The sequence below is a fragment of the Euprymna scolopes genome, chromosome 26, assembly GCF_053919585.1.
Source record: "Euprymna scolopes isolate OS-2025 chromosome 26, ASM5391958v1, whole genome shotgun sequence".
NCBI lineage: Eukaryota > Metazoa > Mollusca > Cephalopoda > Sepiida > Sepiolidae > Euprymna > Euprymna scolopes.
Genome location: NC_136507.1, coordinates 54,352,274 through 54,372,777, shown reverse-complemented (window position 1 = coordinate 54,372,777; position 20,504 = coordinate 54,352,274). Strand labels below are relative to the sequence as shown.

General features: G+C 28.4%; 1 protein-coding gene across 6 annotated transcripts in view; it reads right to left on the bottom strand.

Annotated features, from left to right (window-relative positions):
• LOC145248058 (uncharacterized) overlaps positions 1-20,504 on the bottom strand; it is a 494,466-nt gene that overhangs the window by 24,129 nt on the left and 449,833 nt on the right. For 3 of the 6 annotated variants that reach the window (XM_080109815.1, XM_080109819.1, XM_080109817.1), the window contains exons 4-5: positions 20,340-20,453; positions 16,646-16,672 (exon numbers count right to left, since the gene is read on the bottom strand). In XM_080109815.1, coding sequence (XP_079965941.1) covers positions 16,646-16,672; positions 20,340-20,453 — 141 coding nt within the window. The remainder of the gene's footprint in view (positions 1-16,645; positions 16,673-20,339; positions 20,454-20,504) is intronic. The other 3 variants (XM_080109820.1, XM_080109818.1, XM_080109816.1) reach the window with 1 other exon arrangement.

The window sequence follows — 20,504 nt, the reverse complement described above, 5'->3', positions numbered from 1 at the left end:
GTTAGAAGGAAAACAGGGAGCAGGAAGAGAGTTCCACAACCTTGTAGTTTTTGGAAAGAAGCTACTGGAATAAGAAGCTGTATTACAGTGAGGTATCACAACATCAACTTAATTGAGACCACTAGACTAATGAGTCAAATAAGCAAGGCATAGACCAGACAATTCTTAAGAACACATACTATAATAGTATTTATAGAAAAGATTGGCACTAACAACATCACGTCTGCAGTGAAGAAGAAGAAAGGGTGTTGTTGTAATTTTTAATTGCTTCTAATTATTCCATCCACAAGAAAAAAAGAAAACAATATCCCTATGACTAAGTAGCGTCAAATGAGAGATTTGAGAATGCAAGGTTCTGACAGTCTCATGGAAAATGCGTCATGAGCAAGCAGATTCTGAGACGTCTTAAAATGTATTTACAAATGCATTTTAAGTTCATCCTTCTGTCCTTCTCTCCTTGCCCCCTCCCCGTTTTCCTGTTGTTTTACAGACTAAAGATGAACATTATCAAAAAAAACTGTTTGACATAATGCCTGAAACAACTTTTGATTGCAGCTGGCGAATTATCCTTAGTCTGCGAGGACACACTGATGAAATGTGTGGACACTGAGACATTGACTGAGAGAACTAGATATGTTTTTTGAGTAAGAAATTACCCAAATATAATGTGGGTATTGAACAGTCTCCCGATCTCTTTGATTATATAATATATAGTGGCATGGTAGTAAAGTTTGTTTCTGCCTCTTGAGAGTTTTATTTCACTGGCAAAATGAACGGATACTGTTTTCGAGGCTTTACAACGCAACACTTACATTATATTAGCAAAAAGTATTATTGCTAGTATTATGAATTTAGAAGGTTGGAAGAGAAAAATGTAGTTCATCTAGACGTGAATTGCTAGAAAAAGTAAATCAAATCCCAGAATAAATAATGGTGTTATTTGTTGTTGTTTTTATTACTTCTGTTATTCCAGCCACGAGGAGAAAAAAGTAAAGAACACCTTTATGACTGCTATTGCCACCACTACAGAGAGATGTCATTATCCAATGAGTCAACTACTTGCAGGTTAATGAAAAAGACTAATCTGTTTCTGATGATAAAATATTATAGGCCATCTAGTAGAGATTGAAGAAATCTCCACATAATATTACGTTAGTAAATCAACCATTTTGTTTTTTCATCATTATTTAAAAATATCCATATTTGTTTATAATGATTTAGATTAGATCTATTTTTAGTCTGGTTAGGCCATTCTCCATCAATAATGACAGGAAAAAAGAAATTATGCCTCGCCAGTGTTTGCACTCACTATTTATCTATATATAATTATTAAAGAATCTTTTAATATAAAATCGTAGAATTACGTCAATAATTTCATTGCTTTATATACAACTTATGATTATCATTTCTGATGACCTAAAGAATGAAAAAGCTCACACCATTGACTTTTTATTACAAAATGGAGGATTTCTTTCTACTTTCATTTTAGATAAGTCTGAGGTGATTGACTTGCTTTCTCAGTTCATGTCACCACAAAATAATTTTAGCAGAGGTGGGGGGGGGCTAGAAAAAGGCACATGTTTTACTTATTAACGTTTGCATGATGGGATGGAAGTAAATACACGCACGCACACACGCACACATATAAACACAAACACATATACATATACACATTGGTCATTATTATAAAGTGGGAGGTTAGACAACTAATCAAATTATGTGGTAGATTAAATTTTTGAAATTTTTTATGCCAATAAATTTGCAGTTTGAGGAAAAATATTAGAGTTTTTTCTTCAAAGGTTAGATTTATTTGTCCTCCATTATTACCAAACAGTCCTGGAGAAGGAACAAAATCGTTTGAAAATAATGGAAAATAAAATTAAAAACCAAAAGTAACATATTTTTACACGGAGACAATTTAATGTTAGATTTAAAAATATCAACAACTTTCCAGATTGAAATACAATTTAATTTAAAAAAGAATAAAATTTGTTTTTAAAAAATAATTTAAATAAATAAAAAAATTTATTTTTAAAATAGAAATTAAATTAAAAAAAATGAAGTTTGTTTTTAAGATATAATTTAAATGAAAAAGAAAATTGTTTTTTAAAATAGAGATTAAATTTTAAAATAGTTATACTTTGATTCCTTTTATGTAAACTTTAATCAAAAAAAAAGAAGAAATTTTAATTTAGAAAAATAAGGTTGATATTTCCCTTATAGCTGTGAGTGATTTTTTTTTAACAGTTTTGTTTATTATTTTTTCTTGGGTCCAATCTAAGCACATATGCCCTTAAAATTCTTTCATTTTTTAAAAAATTGGGATTCTTTTAATTTAAAGAAGTTATTTTAAAATAATTTAACCGAAAAGCAAGTAACATGAAACGTTTATCAATAATAAAATTTTAAGTTGACAGAAATATAAATAATGAGAAAGGAAAAAGGAAAAAAAATTAGTTGTCAGAAAGAAATTCAAAGATAATTATACCAAACTTTGCAACCCGTAGAGAATTTTCAAATTAAACCTTCTATTTAATTCACTAGGTTAGATTGTTCTCATTCTGTCGGTCTTGAATATGACCTTAAACTATAACCGATGGCGAGGCCCCAGCTTGTGGGCTTTGGAGAGTGTGGAGCCACCCTTTAATTACCATTGCTCCCAGGTCCACTCTCACCCGGAGTGGTAGTACCTGTTAGGGTCCCAACTATGGGTTAAATAGAAACCGACTTAAAAAAAAAATATATATATATTCGATTAAAAAAAATGTCTTCAAAATAACTGGATTCGGCATTAAATAACCTGAAAAGAGTTGATATGTCGTAAAACAAAAATAACCAACCAACTCATTCTGTCAGCCATGATAGAGTAGAGGTGTTAATTCCTAGTATTCTTAATTATTATTGTCTGTAGTAAGTATAAAGTATGGTAGAGGTTGTTCTACAATTCATTGCTGAGTTTCACTGCAAAAAACAAATGGCTGCTTCCATCTGTTCTTATATGCCTCAGTTTCTGAACCTTTCGATATTTTCCAGGCATCTTTTGTAACCTTGAAGCATTGTGAACATAAGAACTAAAATGAGAACTTTCTGAAACATAAGGGGTAGATAACTTCCCAATACTTTCTGTGTCAGGGGCAGATTACTTCCCGGTACTTCCTATATCAGGAGCAGATAACTCCTGGGTACTATTTCAACACAGGAGAAGATAACTTTTACCTATACAGAAGATGTTATTTAGAAATGATTGTTAATTAACACTTTTAACAATTAGGCCATGAATCCATGGGAACCATTTTTAATTATTTATTTTCCTCCCACAGTGACTTAGAGGGGAAGAGGACTCTGGCCAGTAAAAATACCTAAGTAGCCCAATCGGCATTCCTCCTAAACTAACCACCTTCTCATAATGTTAGATAATAACACGGTTAAAAAGTTAAATTAGTTATTATCGATCTATTTATCTGTCTATCTATTTATCTATCTATCCAGTGATATTGTTAAAATAGTTTAGATTGGGAGTTATTTATCATTTAGCTGAAGATATTTACATAAATGAGCAAAGTTAAAAATAAACAAAATAACCTTTTGTCTAGATATGTAGAATTATTACATATTCCGATAAAATTACTATATTAAAAAAATTATAACTAAGTGTAAGATAAAATTTACACTTGTTTGATAGATTAAGAACAATATACCCTGGTGGGTACACTAAAAAAGTTTAGTTCAAAATTCCGTACAGGCTCTTGAGTTTAACATAGAAATTCCCAACTTCGGCTTTAAGGTTTCCAAGTTCACTAAGATATATATGAAGAATGTCAGAAGTTACATCAGTTGAAAGAGCATGAAAACACCCACCAAAATTAGATTAGTAGCCTGAATAATACAAATAATACAACAATAAATACAGTTAATCAAGGTGGATGTGTCTAGTGAAGGTAGGTAAGCAGGGTGAGCTAGGACCTTTGTTAAGACAATCCCGTTCACTAAGTTTCATTTATCTGCTAATGTAAGAGTTTTTGGTACTAAATCACACTTAAGCAGATAAACAAGACACTTCAAAAGGTATAGTTACATACTACATGTATGCATATGACAACGGTAATTTTTATCTTAAATTATTTCATATTTGATCTCATAATTATTTGGTATTTAAAAAAGATAATGATTGTTTTGTACACATTATTTTCAATATGGAAGTTTGTGGTTTGAAGATAAAACTATACAAAAACTCGTTTAGACTAAAATTCAAGATGAATGGCAAACCCATCTTAACTATATATAATAAAATGAAGTCATTTATTCCAGTCTAGGATAAAACATTATAGCCTTGCAGATGCCAAATTCAATATGGCATGACTAGTAGCCAATATCTGATGTAGGTTATGTGCATATTACCAGTCAATTTCATTTATTATGAGAAATTATTATAGTTATTCATAGGAAAGTCACATTCAACGGTGGTAACACAAGTTTTACTCACTAATTATTTTCTCCTCCCTTTTTTTCATCAATGTAACCAGGAACTTTTCTAGATTTGGCGCATTTTTTTACATCAGCACCGTCGGTGTTTATATTTTTCCTTCGGTACATTTCACATTAGTTCTTTCATTTACAAAGCATGGAATAAGGACTGCTCCCTTTGCATTTTCTGGACAATTTCATTGGCTGTTTACATACATTCATCAGATTAAGGGAATATCAGAATAAGAAAATTTTGAACAGACAATAACACCTCTCACGACTTAATCAAAATGGTGTCAGCCAATAACAAGCACTCGGATACTTTGAACCTAACAAGATCAACTTTATTCAACATAAACCTAAATACAAAAAACAAAAAAAAAAATGTGCAGTGTCACATTCGAATATTTTAATCTAACAAAATATTCTTATTCTAACTTTGCAGATTTTTAATGCGACTTCTTTTTTCACATATAAATCCACAGTTTAATAATACGCAGATGAAAAACAATATCTATTTACACACTGTGTGATTTAATATTATTCTGTACTTTCACCTAAGATTTTAATAATTTGACTTTTTTTTCCATGTTGTTCAATTATTTTACAAAATTAGTCTTGAAAAATCTTTTGTTTATACACTACATGATTTAAACCTATTCTGCATGCAGCAATCCAGGATTGCATAAAAATTAGAATAGGGTGCTCCTTGCTTTACTTAGGCTTCAAACAAAAAAAACCTGCTAGGGTCCGTCAGTGCCCAGCAGTGCCTGCTAGGGACCGCCTTTACCACATCAAGCACCGCCTGTACCCGACAGTACCCTGAGATGACAGTAACCAACTTGAAAGAGCAATGACTGCCATGGATGATGGTGCCCAACAATTGAAGACAGGTGATTTATCAGTCAGTTCCAGAAGTGACAGTAACCACCTGAAAATCACCGTCATAACTGCCAGTAACCAACAGTACACATCACTGGATGTGAGTACAATACAATGGATGACAGTGCATGAATGTTGAAGATAAACCATTTCATTTCAGAGCAGTCCAATGGGGCTTGACACTGGTCGTGACGATAGTGACTAATAATAATCAAATGCATGTAACTGCCTAAAAATGCTAACGACCACCAGTGCTCACCATTGAAGACAGACAATTTCTTTTTGGAGCAGTCCAATGAGGGCTAATACTGGTCATAGTAAACAGTGAATGCTGGGAACAAAAAAATGACAGTTCGAAGAGATCCACCAGTAAATACAAGTAAATATAAGCACTAACCGCCAGTGACTATCAGTGCCCGCCACAGGTATCTAGTGAGTCAGTGGATGCCAGTGCTAGACAATGCCCAACAGTTGAAGACAGACGATTTCAGTTCAGTGCAGTCCAATGGAAGATGACACTGAGCATGACCACTAGTGACTGTCAGTTACAAAGGCAGCCAGTGCCCACCATCATCCACCATTACCTGCAGCTAATTGCTCCAAACTAACACTAATTGCCAGTAACCCCCAGTGCTACAATGACAGCTAGTGGCTTCTATTAATTGCAACTGCCAGAAAATGTCTGATAGTGGAAGCCAGATGATTTCATTTTGGCCACGGCTACTAGTGTCCACTATTTTTCAGGGTTTACAACTGTAGTTTATTTTTATAAAATAAGTTTATTTTAATCAAATAAGTTTATTTTTATCAAATAAGCTTATTTTTACCAAATAAGTTAATTTTTTTCAAACAAGTTTATTTTTATCAAATATGTTTATTTTTATCAAATATGTTTATTTTACGAAATAAGTTTATTTTTCCCCCAAATAAGTTTATTTGTACTAAATAAGTTTATTTTTATGAAATAAGTTTATTTTTATGAAATAAATTTATTTTTATGAAATAAGTTTATTTTTACCAAATAAGTTTATTTTTTATCAAATAAGTTTATTTTTATGAAATAAGTTTATTTTTATCAAATAAGTTTATTTTTATGAAATAAGTTTATTTTTATCAAATAAGTTTATTTTTATCAAATAAGTTTATTTTTATGAAATAAGTTTATTTTTATCAAATAAGTTTATTTTTTATCAAATAAGTTTATTTTTATGAAATAAGTTTATTTTTATCAAATAAGTTTATTTTTATCAAATAAGTTTATTTTTATGAAATAAGTTTATTTTTACCAAATAAGTTGATTTTTACCAAATAAGTTTATTTTTTCCAAATAAGATTATTTTTATCAAATAAGTTTATTTTTATCAAATAACTTAATTTTTATAAAATAAGTTTATTTTTACCAAATAAGTTAATTTTTATCAAATAAGTTTATTTTTATCAAATAAGTGTATTTTACCAAATAAGCTTATTTTTATCCAATAAGTTTATTTTTTATCAAATAAGTTTATTTTTATCAAATAAGTTTATTTTACCAAATAAGTTTATTTTTATCAAATATGTTTATTTTTACCAAATAAGTTTATTTTTATCAAATAAGTTTATTTTTACCAAATAAGTTTATTTTTATCATATAAGTTTATTTTTATTAAATAAGTTTATTTTACCAAATAAGTTTATTTTTACCAAATAAGTTTATTTTTATCAAATAAGTTTATTTTTATCAATAAGTTTATTTTTACCAAATATGTTTATTTTTACCAAATAAGTTTATTTTTACCAAATAAGTTTATTTTTATCAAATAAGTTTATTTTTATTAAATAAGTTTATTTTACCAAATAAGTTTATTTTTACCAAATAAGTTTATTTTTACCAAATAAGTTTATTTTTACCAAATAAGTTTATTTTTATCAAATAAGTTTATTTTTACCAAATAAGTTGATTTTTACCAAATAAGTTTATTTTTACCAAATAAGTTTATTTTTATCAAATATGTTTATTTTTATCAAATAAGTTTATTTTTACTGAATAAGTTTATTTGTATCAAATAAGTTCTGGCTTTGTTCTATACTTCCACTTGATAATACTAGTGCACAGATTCTGTTACTACTACATAAAAAAACACATTAAACATTAAAAGCAGTGAGTTATAGCAAATTTAATCCTACACGCAAAAAAAAAAAAAAAAGAAAAACAAATTGACTAGAAAAATAGATGTTCGATATGAAATAAATCAGAAGGGAGATAATTCCAAGTTTTACAATTTTATTTTTAGAGAAGCAAAAGGTTAATATGTTTTTTAAAAAATAGAGAAACAAAAGGTTAATATTTTTAATAGCAAGTTTATAATAATCATTATTTTACCATTTCTTTTTTGAAATGGGTTTGTTTATATCGTCCATCTTCTTACCGGATTGTTTATTTTGCTATGTTTTAAACTGGCCATATCTTGCTTTTATTTTATGTTTACTGTTTTATAAGATATACTTTTGAATAAAAAATGAATTATTTAAATCTATTTCACTGAATAGGATATTATCACAAAAATTAGTAAATAAAATGAATAACTTTTACGTAGATTAAAAGCAATCAAACCCTTACAATTATTTTACTATGGATTTCTGAAAATCAAGCTAGAAATGTGAATAAGTTAGCAAACCAGACAAACCCACAACTCAAAGTCTGTAGCAAACGATGTGCAGTCAGATTCAAATCTTGATATTAAACTTCATCCGTAATATAACTTCTACCAACGGTTTCAGTTTTCCAAAATGTATTAATAAAATTGTGAGGTGAAAGTACAGAATACAGAATAGTTAATAAAGTCCCCCCTCTCTATGTTAAGACTGGTATTCTAAATAATAACATTATTATTTTAGTACACTGCAGAAGATTATTGGGTGGGTGTGGGGGCTTTATTCACTATTCTGTACTTTCACATTACAATTGAATAAATAAAATAATAAATAAAAATCAGTACAAAACTTGGCAAATCAGAAGAGTAAGGGACCCAAAACAGGAAGTCTTTCATATCAAGAACTGAATCTGACTGAACATTGTCATTTGCTGCAGACTTTGATTCCTTTCGTTAGCCTATTAGTAATATATATTGGATATCTTGTTCTCATTTTTCACAATGCTTTGGTTGTTGAGATCTCAATTATTTTCATACTGAAACATTGTGAAGATAACAAGGATAATTGTCGAAAGTGTAAATGGCTATCATGCATATTAACCTACTTGAGCCATTGATTGATGACACCTCATAGGAAATTAGATGGTTTCAGCCAATTTTGCAATCCCACTCAAATGACATTCTACGATTTCTTGTTAATTTAACTTCAATATGATTTTAAAAAAATATACTTATTCATTTTTATGAAGGTTAAAAAAAAAAATTTGTTTATTTATTTTTATGAATTTAAAAAAAGTAAATATGTTTATTTATTTTTATGAATTTAAAAAAAATAAATATGTTTATTTATTTTATGAATTTAAAAAAATAAATATGTTTATTTATTTTATGAATTTAAAAAAAATAAGTATGTTTATTTATTTTATGAATTTAAAAAAAAAGTAAATATGTTTATTTATTTTTAGGAATAAAAAAATGTTTATCTATTTTTACTAATTTAAAAAAATTAAATATATTTATTTATCTTTATTAATTTTTAAAAAAATAAATATATTTATTTATTTCATGAATTTAAAAAATAAATATATTCATTTATTTTTATGAATTGTATAAAATAAATATTTATTTACTTTTATGAATTTAAAAAAAAAATGTTTATCTATTTTATAAATTGAAAAAAATATGTTTATTTATTTTTATCAATTAAAAAAAGTAAATATGTTTATTTATTTTTAGGAATAAATAAATGTTTATTTATTTTTATTAATTTTAAAAAAATTAAATATATTTATTTATTTTTATTAATTTAAAAAAATATTTTATTTATTTTATGAATTTAAAAAATAAATATATTCGTTTATTTTTATGAATTTTATAAAATAATTTTTTTTTTACTTTTACGAATTAAAAAAAATTGTTTATTTATTTTATGAATTGAAAAAAAAATGTTTATTTATTTCATGCATTTTAAAAAAATAAACATGTTTATTTTTTCTTATGAATTAAAAAATAAATATGTTTATTTATTTTATTCAATTAAAAAAATGTTTATTTATTTTATGAATTAAAAAAAATGTTTATTTATTTCATGAATTAAAAAATGAATATATTTATTTATTTTTGTGAATTTTAAAAAATAAATGTTTATTTATTTTGTGAATTAAAAAAAATAAATATGTTTATTTTTTTTTTAGAATTTAAAAAATTAAATTTGTTTATTTTATGAATTTTTAAAAAAATCAATATGTTCATCCATTTTTATTAATTAAAAAAATGTTTATTTATTTATTTAATTAAAAAATATACTTATTCATTTTTATGAATTAAAAAAAAAATATATTTATTTCACCCAATTCTACGAATTATTGTTTATGTCATTTTTTTCTACACACTTTCTTGATAAAAAATATTGAATATTCATAAACTGTAAACATTCATTCATTTCCTAGATGTCTCTGTAAAGAAATATATTTAAAAAAAAGTATGGGTGCAACTACACTATAATAGCGAAATTTGGAAAACAAAAAACTTGATTTTGAAAAAAAAAACAATGTTATCTACTGAGTTTTTGTGTTAATTTTAACTAAAAGCAATGATATCTCCATGAGTTTTTGATCTTTATCAAAAAAAGCTTTTGCCAGATTTCTTTGGGAACACGTGACATAATAACGAGGAAAGTAACTCATTTATGCTTAAACCAACGCACAATTTATTAAAAAAAAAAAAAGTTGCAATAGTTACAAGCTATTTATCTCCCTTTGAAACTCTCTAGTGTTTTTTTTTTTTTTTAGCTAGACATTTTATTTTCGTTAATTTTCGACAGAAAATGTTTTCATTAATAAGTTTTTGTTTCTTTTTACCTTATCGTTTTTCATAATTTTTGGATATATTCATTACTGTAACATGGCAATTGAGTAGAGGCCGTTAGTTTGCCTAGAAATTCAATATTAAAAATGTCAAATTTAACTATTATTGTGTAGTTGCAGTAAAATATCTGAATAAACATATTTATTTGAAAAAAAAAAAAATTTATGCCAAAAATCATAAAAGTAAATAAACACATTTACTTTTAAAAAATAAGTTTACGAATATTCTTCTTCTTATATTTTAAACAATATTGAAACGCAACAAACAAGAAATCGTGGAATGATAGTAGAGCAGTGTCACCAAGCAATGGACCAAGCATATTATTATGCATGATCACCACATAAATACTAACATAAACTCGTAATCTCAGAAATTCGGCAAAGTAGAAATATTTACTTATTTCGGGGGATCACCCCTGCCTCGTAAACTAGTCTAAAATATGATGGTGTTATAAAAACTAAGAGTGCAGGAGAAGATTACCATTGTGTGGCCTGACATCCACTAATATTTAAGAAAGGTGCTGATTGGATGAATGTTTTGAAGCTGTTTTTCCATTGGTTCTATTTTAGTTGCATGCTCAATACATTACACATGGCATTACTAGGCGACTTTACAAAATAAAATGATTAATTTCCAATTTGTAATTGTTCTTGTACTTCATTTCAGAACCAGACGACATATATTTTACCTTTGGCATGTATTTTTTAAATACTTCTGCTTTTCATTTTTAAATAATCTGCTTGTATTTTGAGTTGTTTATATATTTAAGCCAATCGGGAATTAAACTAAATATAGGTTGAAACATATCCAATAAACGTCACCAATCGTGATGTAATGCTCCAACAGTATTTTGTTTAAATTTCGACTTTCTTAGTTATTATCAAAGGTCCAAGTGGCTGTAGCGAAATCGCCATTTTTTTTCATTTTAATTTAATAAACTTGAGACTACTTTTTCAAAGTAAATCAATGCGTTAAAATTGGGTAAAACACAAAAACCTTATCCAGGGAGGGAGAAGAGTAAGTTATCTTGCCTTTGGTAACATTTATTTGTTGTATATTTATTTTAGACCCCTTTTTTGTTATGTTGGCTATTGTAAAAATTGCCCATATATAAATAAAAGCGGTTAAAATAATTTAAAACACAGTATGTAGTTAGGTAAAAAAAAAAAAAAAGGTAACTTTTATTGTCGTTGGTAACAATTATTTGTTGATCATTTTTCTTTTTTTCAGATCTTTGAAATTAATCGCTGAATTCCGGTCGATCTGATATGGTCTAAAAATAACAAATTTTCAAGTTATCTCTCTTGATTTTTGCTGTTCAAGGGAGATTACTCTGTTGAAAATAACCATTTAGTTTGTGACAAGATATTTTTATTAATTTATTAATTCAGTTCATTAATTGCCTTTATAGCTGTCATTTTTTTTATTCAGTTTGTACACTATTTGCTTCTTTTCTCTTTCTGTGATATCAGTTATTAACTTTGGGTTTAGATTTGTAATATTTAAAACAGGTTAAGTTTAAAGCAAAATATGAAAAGCAATTAGAAACGGGGAAAGATCATCTCAGTAAAAAAAGAATATCAAGAAAAAGAAATTATTAGTTCATGTGAGTGTGTAAGTGTGTATACAATAGTATGTGTATTAGATCTGTTTTATTATGGACAAGTGCAAATGTATGTGTGACTTGTATAAGATAACTGTATATATGTGTGTGTGTACAAGATCATATGTATGTGCAACTATTATATAAGATCAATATGTCTGCGTGTGTACGTACAAAAATATATAGATGTGTATTTAGCTGTATGCGAGCAGTGTGAGTGGGTGTATGTGCTTGAGGGGACTGAATCGTTGATAAAATCATTTATTTCACGTCAAATCCATTTTAATTAGTGAAACATGCAAAAAACAATTTGGGGGTGGGGATCATTCTACTGACAAATATAATCATTTTACAATATGGGGAGGGGCGAGAATGGTGATAATATAGAAAAGAGTCCAAACAAACAATTGATTCAGCTAATAAATTTCATCCTTTAGTTTCTATATGGTAATTAAATTTAATAAATATAATAAAACAGGCATATATATATAATTTATTATAAAAAGTTATTAAAATTACAAAAATACAAGCATATATAGAAACTTATAATAAAAAATTATAAAAATTACAATAAAACAAATATATATAAAACTTATAATAAAATATTGTAAAATTTATAATAAAACAAGTATATATAAAACGTGCTTTTTGGCCAAAAATGATGAATTACTTTACATTTGAAAATAATAAAAAATAGCTTTTGGAAAACATAAAATGTAAAATTATAGGTTTTATTTATGATTTTTAATTTTAATATTTCAAACGATCTTTTGTATTTTATATAATTTTTCTTGATTAAAAATCGAATGAATATGAAATTTCTATGAAAAACTGAACATTTTCAACTTCACAAAATGATTATTTCATCATCTTAATGAAGGAGTTTCCAAAGTTTTCAAACGGGGGATCCATACTGCTGACTTCTTAGAGCAGTGTGGGCCAAAATAAAAAAAATATGACCCGGACATGTTATATATGGTTTTGTTAATTAACTTTGCTTTTTATGAAACTTGTTCTCCAAAACTTCATTCCTTTAATCATTTTTTTAACAAAAAAAAAAACAGCCACATTATTTTCACACATTTTTATTTGAAAAAATTTTCCTGAATATTTTTACGTTTTTTGATAAGAGCTTTATGGGCTGGATCTGGCCTGCAGGCCATAGTTTAGAGACCCCTGTACAAATTAGTCTGTGTGAAATCGTTCTGCTGAATGGTAAAGAGAATCACTACTTTTTCTAAATGTCAACCTATGTGCATCTGTTAGTTGTCATTAGCATCCCTATTTATTTGTCTCCTCACAAGAGCAGGGCTACACATGAGAGCGGTTTTTAAAGTGAGGAAAATGCAGATACCCCCAAAAAGGAAACTTTGAATTGGAAGAAAAAAATTGCCTCTGTCTAGAAGGATTTTTCCCCTCAGCGACCGAAAGCATAAAACGTGAAGATAGAAGAGATACTACACTTTGGAATATTTATTTGCAAAAAATATAAAATTTTTTAAAAAATTAAGCACAAGACCATTCAAAAGTGTGGGAAAACGGATGTAATTGGTTATCCTTAGTCACAATTTTTGAAAATGTCTATCCTACTCTTAACTAGGATTATCAGTCACCATAATGCCACTTTTACTCCAAGATACACCTTACTTAAAATTTCCCTAAATGGTTAAAAAAAATTTTTATTGTTCATGATATAAATATATCTATATAAAATTTCACAGATACTACACTTTTATCCTAGTGAAAAGGTCAAGGAAAATATTGTTATTACTGTTAAACATAAATAATTCATTCAACCATAAAAGATTCATGTCAAATAAGATCCTTTACAATTGCAGAAAACAACTGTAATATTAATACTAATGTTGGGATAATTATTCAAAATCAGGAATCGAAAAAAGTTATAACATTTTGGGGATAAGAATTGGTATTGGAATTGGAAAAACTGTGCCCATTTTCTGACGCTATAATGATTCTTGTTATTATTTTTATTTCTTTGTTTTTATTAAAACTTATTTTCTATGACTCGTATTAATAATGAAATGATAAATATTTATTGATTTTAAAGTACCAGTAAAACTAAAAATGCATTTTTACATATGGGAAAATATATGCACATATTACTTTTTTTTGTGATAATCACTAGAGCTGTGACAACAGAATATTCTTTTCATTCTTTTGACCCTCAGGTATATACCCGACACAGTAAGACACGCTTAATCAACCTAGAACTACACCCATCTATATAAAAGCATTTAAGATATTAACGGATATATACTCAAGAGTTAAAACAATGAAAAGAATATTATGCTGCCACAGACCTAGTAATCATATATCCTATCACATACAAAAATAAATCTATATTTAGAAATAAAAAAAAAACAAAAAGCTGAATCGGTAATTCTATCAGAAAATATTGGAATCGTTTCAATATTAACTACTACATCTGGTTATATTAATTGTTGTATTCATCAGTGAGAGTCCTCAATATCGATAATAGAGCTGATGCAAAGACGTGCAGTCAATAGCGCATGGTGACTAATAGTTATTCACCTGACATTCTTCACATTCTTGGTATGAAGAACACAAGATTACTATTTTAATTTCAGATTATAATTTCTTTATTTCTTAAAAAAAACTGACTTGTTTCAAAATTTTTGAAATGTCGTTTGATAATTTGTATTTTTGGATTATTCAGATTACTGTTCTCATCTTGGATTTTATTCTCGCAACGTTTCAGCCAATGCAACCTCTGACCGTTTTCAAGTGCTTTATTTTTGTACTCAAAAATCTGTATGTTGAACTTAGGAATCCATGTAAATTTGATATAAAGATTCCCGAGTTCGATGAGACACATCTGAAGAAGATCAGGGGTTATAATTAACCACAAGTTGTGAGAATAATATTTAGGATGAAAACAGTGTCAGAATAATCCATACAAATTGACTTGTTCAATTTTTAACAAAGCTTAGTTTACTATGTAAGTTTAACATAAGTCAATATTGACTTGAGGAAAATTGTTCTCACCATTCAAAAATTGCTGATGCTTAAAATCATTAGGATTAGTAATATTAATTAAACATCAACATCTCTGATTATAGAAATTTTTTTGAAAAATTTACATGCTCAGTTTTTAGATGGCTTTTCAGTTTGCTATGTAAAATTAACTTGAAATGATTCAGCTGATTTGGCTATATACTCTGTTAGATAAGAACTCATATTCCATTTACAGACATTTCTAGATTTAAAGGGAGATAACTCCTTTATAATTTAAAATTATCTGCCCCTGTCAAATGCCACTGAATAAGTATATTTACCTCTTCTCCAGGAGGTTAGACACAAGGTCATGTGTGGGTTTGAAAAGCCAGCACAGTAGGATAAGCGCAGTCTGTCCTATAAAAATGCCTGGGCAGCCCCGTCGGCATTCCCCAGTAGGAGCGTCTCAAGCTATTAACAATAAACTAACCACTTCTCTAAGAGTGAAGGCAAAGCCTAGGAAAAGACATTGAATGAGGATTATCTGCTATTGGTGAAAGACATTATAACTGGATTATCTACCCTTGTTAGAGGTATGGAATTGACAATTTATAAAGATCTTAGTCCAAAAATCTATTCAAGAATTACAAGTAGTTTTATGTTTCAATCTTACCCAAAGCCGGTCAGAGGATTAGTTGGTCAAAATGTGATGAGACAACAACAACTATGGAGGGCAGTAATTACTGAAGATACAGTTGAAGACTCAGCAGTCTTATTCTGTTGCGGTTAACAACCTGATGAAACATTGTGAAAATAACAACTATAAAGATGAAGATAATAGTCCACAAATAAATAAATAAAATATAGTTTTATGTTGTTTTCAGTGTATATTATTAAATGAAGAATCATTTCCATTCAAAACTCAGTATTATGCATCTAAAGTTGAGAAAAACATGTTTGAAAAAATGTCAACATTATGTGAATGAACCAAAACGGATCAAAATGGCTGCCGAATTTGATCTAATATCATGTTTATCTAATAATGAAACTGAATGAAAACTGCTTTTTTTATTTTAGATGCATAATACTAACTGGATTTTTAATGGAAATGATTCTTCATTTAGTAATAATTTAACGAAAACAACAATATAAAATTATTTTTAATGCCTAAACAATTTTTTCTCACATTCTCCTATAACCATGGTCTTTATAAATTGTTATGAAATTACCAAATTCAGTATCAACATAGTTTAATCATCCATTGTATTATTTTTAAAATCATTCATTTTAAAATGTTCTTTAAAAACGTCTACTTCTATTTATTTATACATTATTTTCTGTGTCAGCACACAACCACTACATCACAACAAATCTGGCGATGAGGATTATGAGAGGGGAAAAAAATAAATGGCGATTTTCAATCATTACATCCAACATACTGTTTATGTCAAAGTTACATTGAAAACGGAACTTCGTATTTTTTTTTCAAAAACTACTTTTTTGTTCATAATCTAAAAAATTCTTGCTTAATTTGATAAACTGAAGATCTTTTCTCCAAAAGTTTCAAGAACAAGCCTTTAATTTCACCTAAAGATAAAAACATATTAGCCAAATAAATTGTTTAATTTAAGCCATTTTCTATATTTTCACAATAAATGTGTATAAAAAATGTAAGTAAAAGAATCATGAACGGGAAAAACAGAATAAGAATCAAACTTACAGTTTCTGTTTGTTGACTTGTGACGGACTTTGAAGCACAAAAGAAATTATTTTTCATTATTAGAAATATTTTCACATGAGTCTCATGTTTTTTGATTGAAATAACTTTAAAGGAATAATATTTAATAAGATGTGATTTTAATGGCAAATGTCTTTAGTGTTTCATTTGTCCATGTTACTTAAAATGAATATGTGATTTGTAAAAAAAATCATCATTTACTGGAAGTCAAATTGTTTGTGTACTTTGTAAATATATTTGATTTCTTGTTGAGTTTTTGTTTTGATACTTGTACAGTTTAATCAAGACATTAAAAAATGAAAATATTGAAAAAAAGTTATATTGTATGTATCCGTTATGGAATGAAGTTCTGCGAAAAAAAAAAAATCCACCTAATTTGATCCATTATTTTTTTTACAGTAAAAAACAATTTGTTATGACACCAATCAAACGGTAATTATGTTTCGATTTTTAAGAAGAAAAGCTATTATTTAAGATGGGGAGGGGGGTATCGGCATTTTAGACTGAGCTATCTCTCCATGGCATCTTCTAAAAATCCAAACATGGCTACCTTCAGAACGCCGTCACAAAAACAAGTTTTTCCGCTGTAAAAAAAACCAAAACTTCTCGATCAAATTAAGTGAAATTTTTTTTAGAGAACTTCAGTCCAAAACAGATACGTACAATATAACTTTTTTTGATATTTTCATTTTTTGTGTCTTGATTAAACTGTACAAGTACCTTATTTTTTTTTGGCTGTGTGGAATTGAAACTTGAGTGAAATAATATGCATTTGATATTATTTATAAGTCTACTCTAGTAAGTTATAATGGCTGACTTTTGAAGAATAAAATATCTGATTAGATTATGTGTTATGTTTATAATGTGGATGTTATATGTGATCATTATATGACAAATAGATAAGAGGCATTTAAGGGTTTTACATCTTATATATGTACACATAATATATGTATATATATATACTATGTTTAGTTATTTATACAAACCTTTATTTATACAAATATTTACATGTTTCTGAAGTTTCTTAGAAATGCATTGTCATCAGGCCGGATACTTAAAAACCAGATATTAAATCTTTTATACAAAATCTTTCTGTTATTTGAAAAGGAATGGAAAATGAAATAAAAATAATAAAGAGGGGGTAGAAAAAAGAAAAAAAAAAGAACGAAAGAAAGAGGGTATACATTGAAAGAGAGAGTAGAGAAAAGGTTGGGGGAAATAGGAAAGTGAGGAGCTATCCTACTTTAAATTTGGGAATGACTTAAATTTCCCCCTTTTATTACTTTATAGTGAGATGTTTATCTATGCAGATAGTGTGAATTTTGGAATTGGTCTTAACTAAACATCAGCTTCGCCAGAGTAACCCAAACTCTTGAGTAATCACGTCTTTTTTTTTTACCTCAATCTGCTTACAAGTTTGCCCACCCACATCTATCATACATACGAAATTACCTCTTACTTAACTCTCTTTCTCTCACCCTCTCTCTCTCTCTCTCTCTATATATATATATATATATATATATATATATATATATATATACATACACAGAGTGAGTCACGGGAAATAGATGTTTTTAGAAGGCTTCTTGCTCTCTTTGAGTAAGGGATAGGGAGTGAGGGCCTTGGACTTCCGGTTCGTTGACTTTTATGGCTCTTGTGGGCTGCAACATTGTTTGGCTGTGGAATTTATTACATATTTATTTCCAGCTGACTACAATCTGATTGTCTTCAAGTCCAACATAAACAAGTTCTTGATGAACCGTCCCCCTAAGTAATCCAATTTACAAAATTCCCACTACGTATGTTTACTATGTCATAATCACATTGACTAATGTATACCCATTAACCCTTATTCTCGAGTGGCCTTCGGGCCTTGATAAGTGGTAATTCCTGTGTAAAAAAAAAAAATTTTTTTAAATGTTTGGTGCATTTTAGATAAAGAAACCAGTATCCTGGTAGTACCAAGCAAAACCTTGATTTTCTGCACGCACGTCACAAAGTTAGAATGTAACAAATGTAACAGTCGTTACATTGTAATAAATACCTTTGTAAATAGTACACCCGTGTGTTCATATTCTTCATGAATATTTAATGATTTATTTTTAGGCAATTATTAACATTACCTAATTAAATATAGTCTATGTTTCATAAATAAGTGTATTATACAGTGTAATCATGTTGACACACCAGTTGTCATTAAATCACAGAAGTTAAGCAACGTTGAGCCTGGTCAGTACCAGATGGGTGATCGTTTTGGAATACCAGATGCTGCATGTAGGAGGACGTCGATATGTTCCTGCAAGAACTGCAAAAACCTAACATTGTCATTTCCTCTGACTGAGACTGATTTCAGACCGTTTGTGAATTTAATATTCCCTTGACACTTCCTTCTTCAGAGGAAAGCAATTTAACCCACTTAGGGTGAATGCCATTGTCATACTGGCAAATAGGTGTAAAGAGGGTTGGACAGTTTTTCTACATATATACCAAAAATGTTTTTGTTTGTTTGTTTCCTGCTATGAACAGACTGTAAACAATTTTAAATCTTGTGATTTTTCTTCTTAAAAACCTAATTTTATTTTTAAAATATTTTCTAAGATGATGGAAATAAATAAAAACGCTAGACAGTTTTAATTATGGTATATCATAATTGAAGGGGAAGTGGAGTGTAATGCTGAAATAATACCTTGTGTAAACGATTTGTTGTAAGCATTACATGAAAGACATTTTACTATTTTTGTTCAGATGGAGAAGTAGGGGTTCATACCTTTCTTAATAGCATTAATGTATCAAGTGAATGTTGAGGGATTTGATGGAATTTGACTTTGTATTGCCAATGTCATTGTCCATTGTTAGTGACCTTCCGGTGAAGAAAAGATAGAGGGATGAGTGATGAGGAGGGAAAGGAAAGAAGAGGAAGGATGAAAAGAAGAAGAAAGAAAGAAAGAAGTAAGACTAAGGAAGAGCAACAATAAAAAGAAAAAAATGGATGAAAGAGTAGCAGGGAGAGAGAAGAGGAAAAGTAGGAGGAGGAAGAAGAGAAGGAGATGAAAGGAAATGGGAAAAGAGAAAGAGAAAAGAAAAGAAAGGAAGAGAAACAAAAGAAAGTAGTGGGGGAAAAGGATAAGAAAGATAAGAATAAAGAATGGTAAAAAAAAAAAAAAATAGAAAATGAAGAAAGAAGAAGAATAACAACAAGAAGAAGAATGAGGATAAAAAGAGGGGGAGAAATGAAGACAGAGAAGGAGTAAGAAAAAAAAAAAGAAAGGCCAGAAGAAAAAGAAGAAAATGAAGAAAACAAATGCGAGAAGATGAAAAAAATGAAGAAAACAAAGGAATAGCAGATGGTTGAATGAAAGAAGAAGAAAGAAAGACTAGAAGAAAAAAAGAAAAAAGAAAAAAATATGAAAGGAAAAAGAAAGAAAAAAGATATAATTAAACTAGAAAATGGAAAAAAAGGGTATTTTAGGGGCCATTACTAACCGTGACCGACAGATGCAGTGAAAAGTATTAAAATTTATTAAGAGTCGAAAAAGTAAAAAAGTGAAACATGTGCACGTGTGTGTGTGTGTGTGTGTGTGTGTGTGTGTGTGTGTGTGTGTGTGTGTGTGTGTGTGTGTGTGTGTGTGTGTAAGAATTGAATTGCACGTGGGGGGGGGTGCAGTGTGCGCCTTACTTGGTGGACAGACATGTCTTCGGATGTCTCGCAGAGGTGCATGTTCTCCAGCCTCTGACAAATCTGCTCCCCAGGCACTCGTCGATGGGCAACTAGGTTGGACAGTTGACGTAACTGCAAATAGATAAACAGGCAATTAGTTAAACTAAAGTGAAAGAAAAGAGA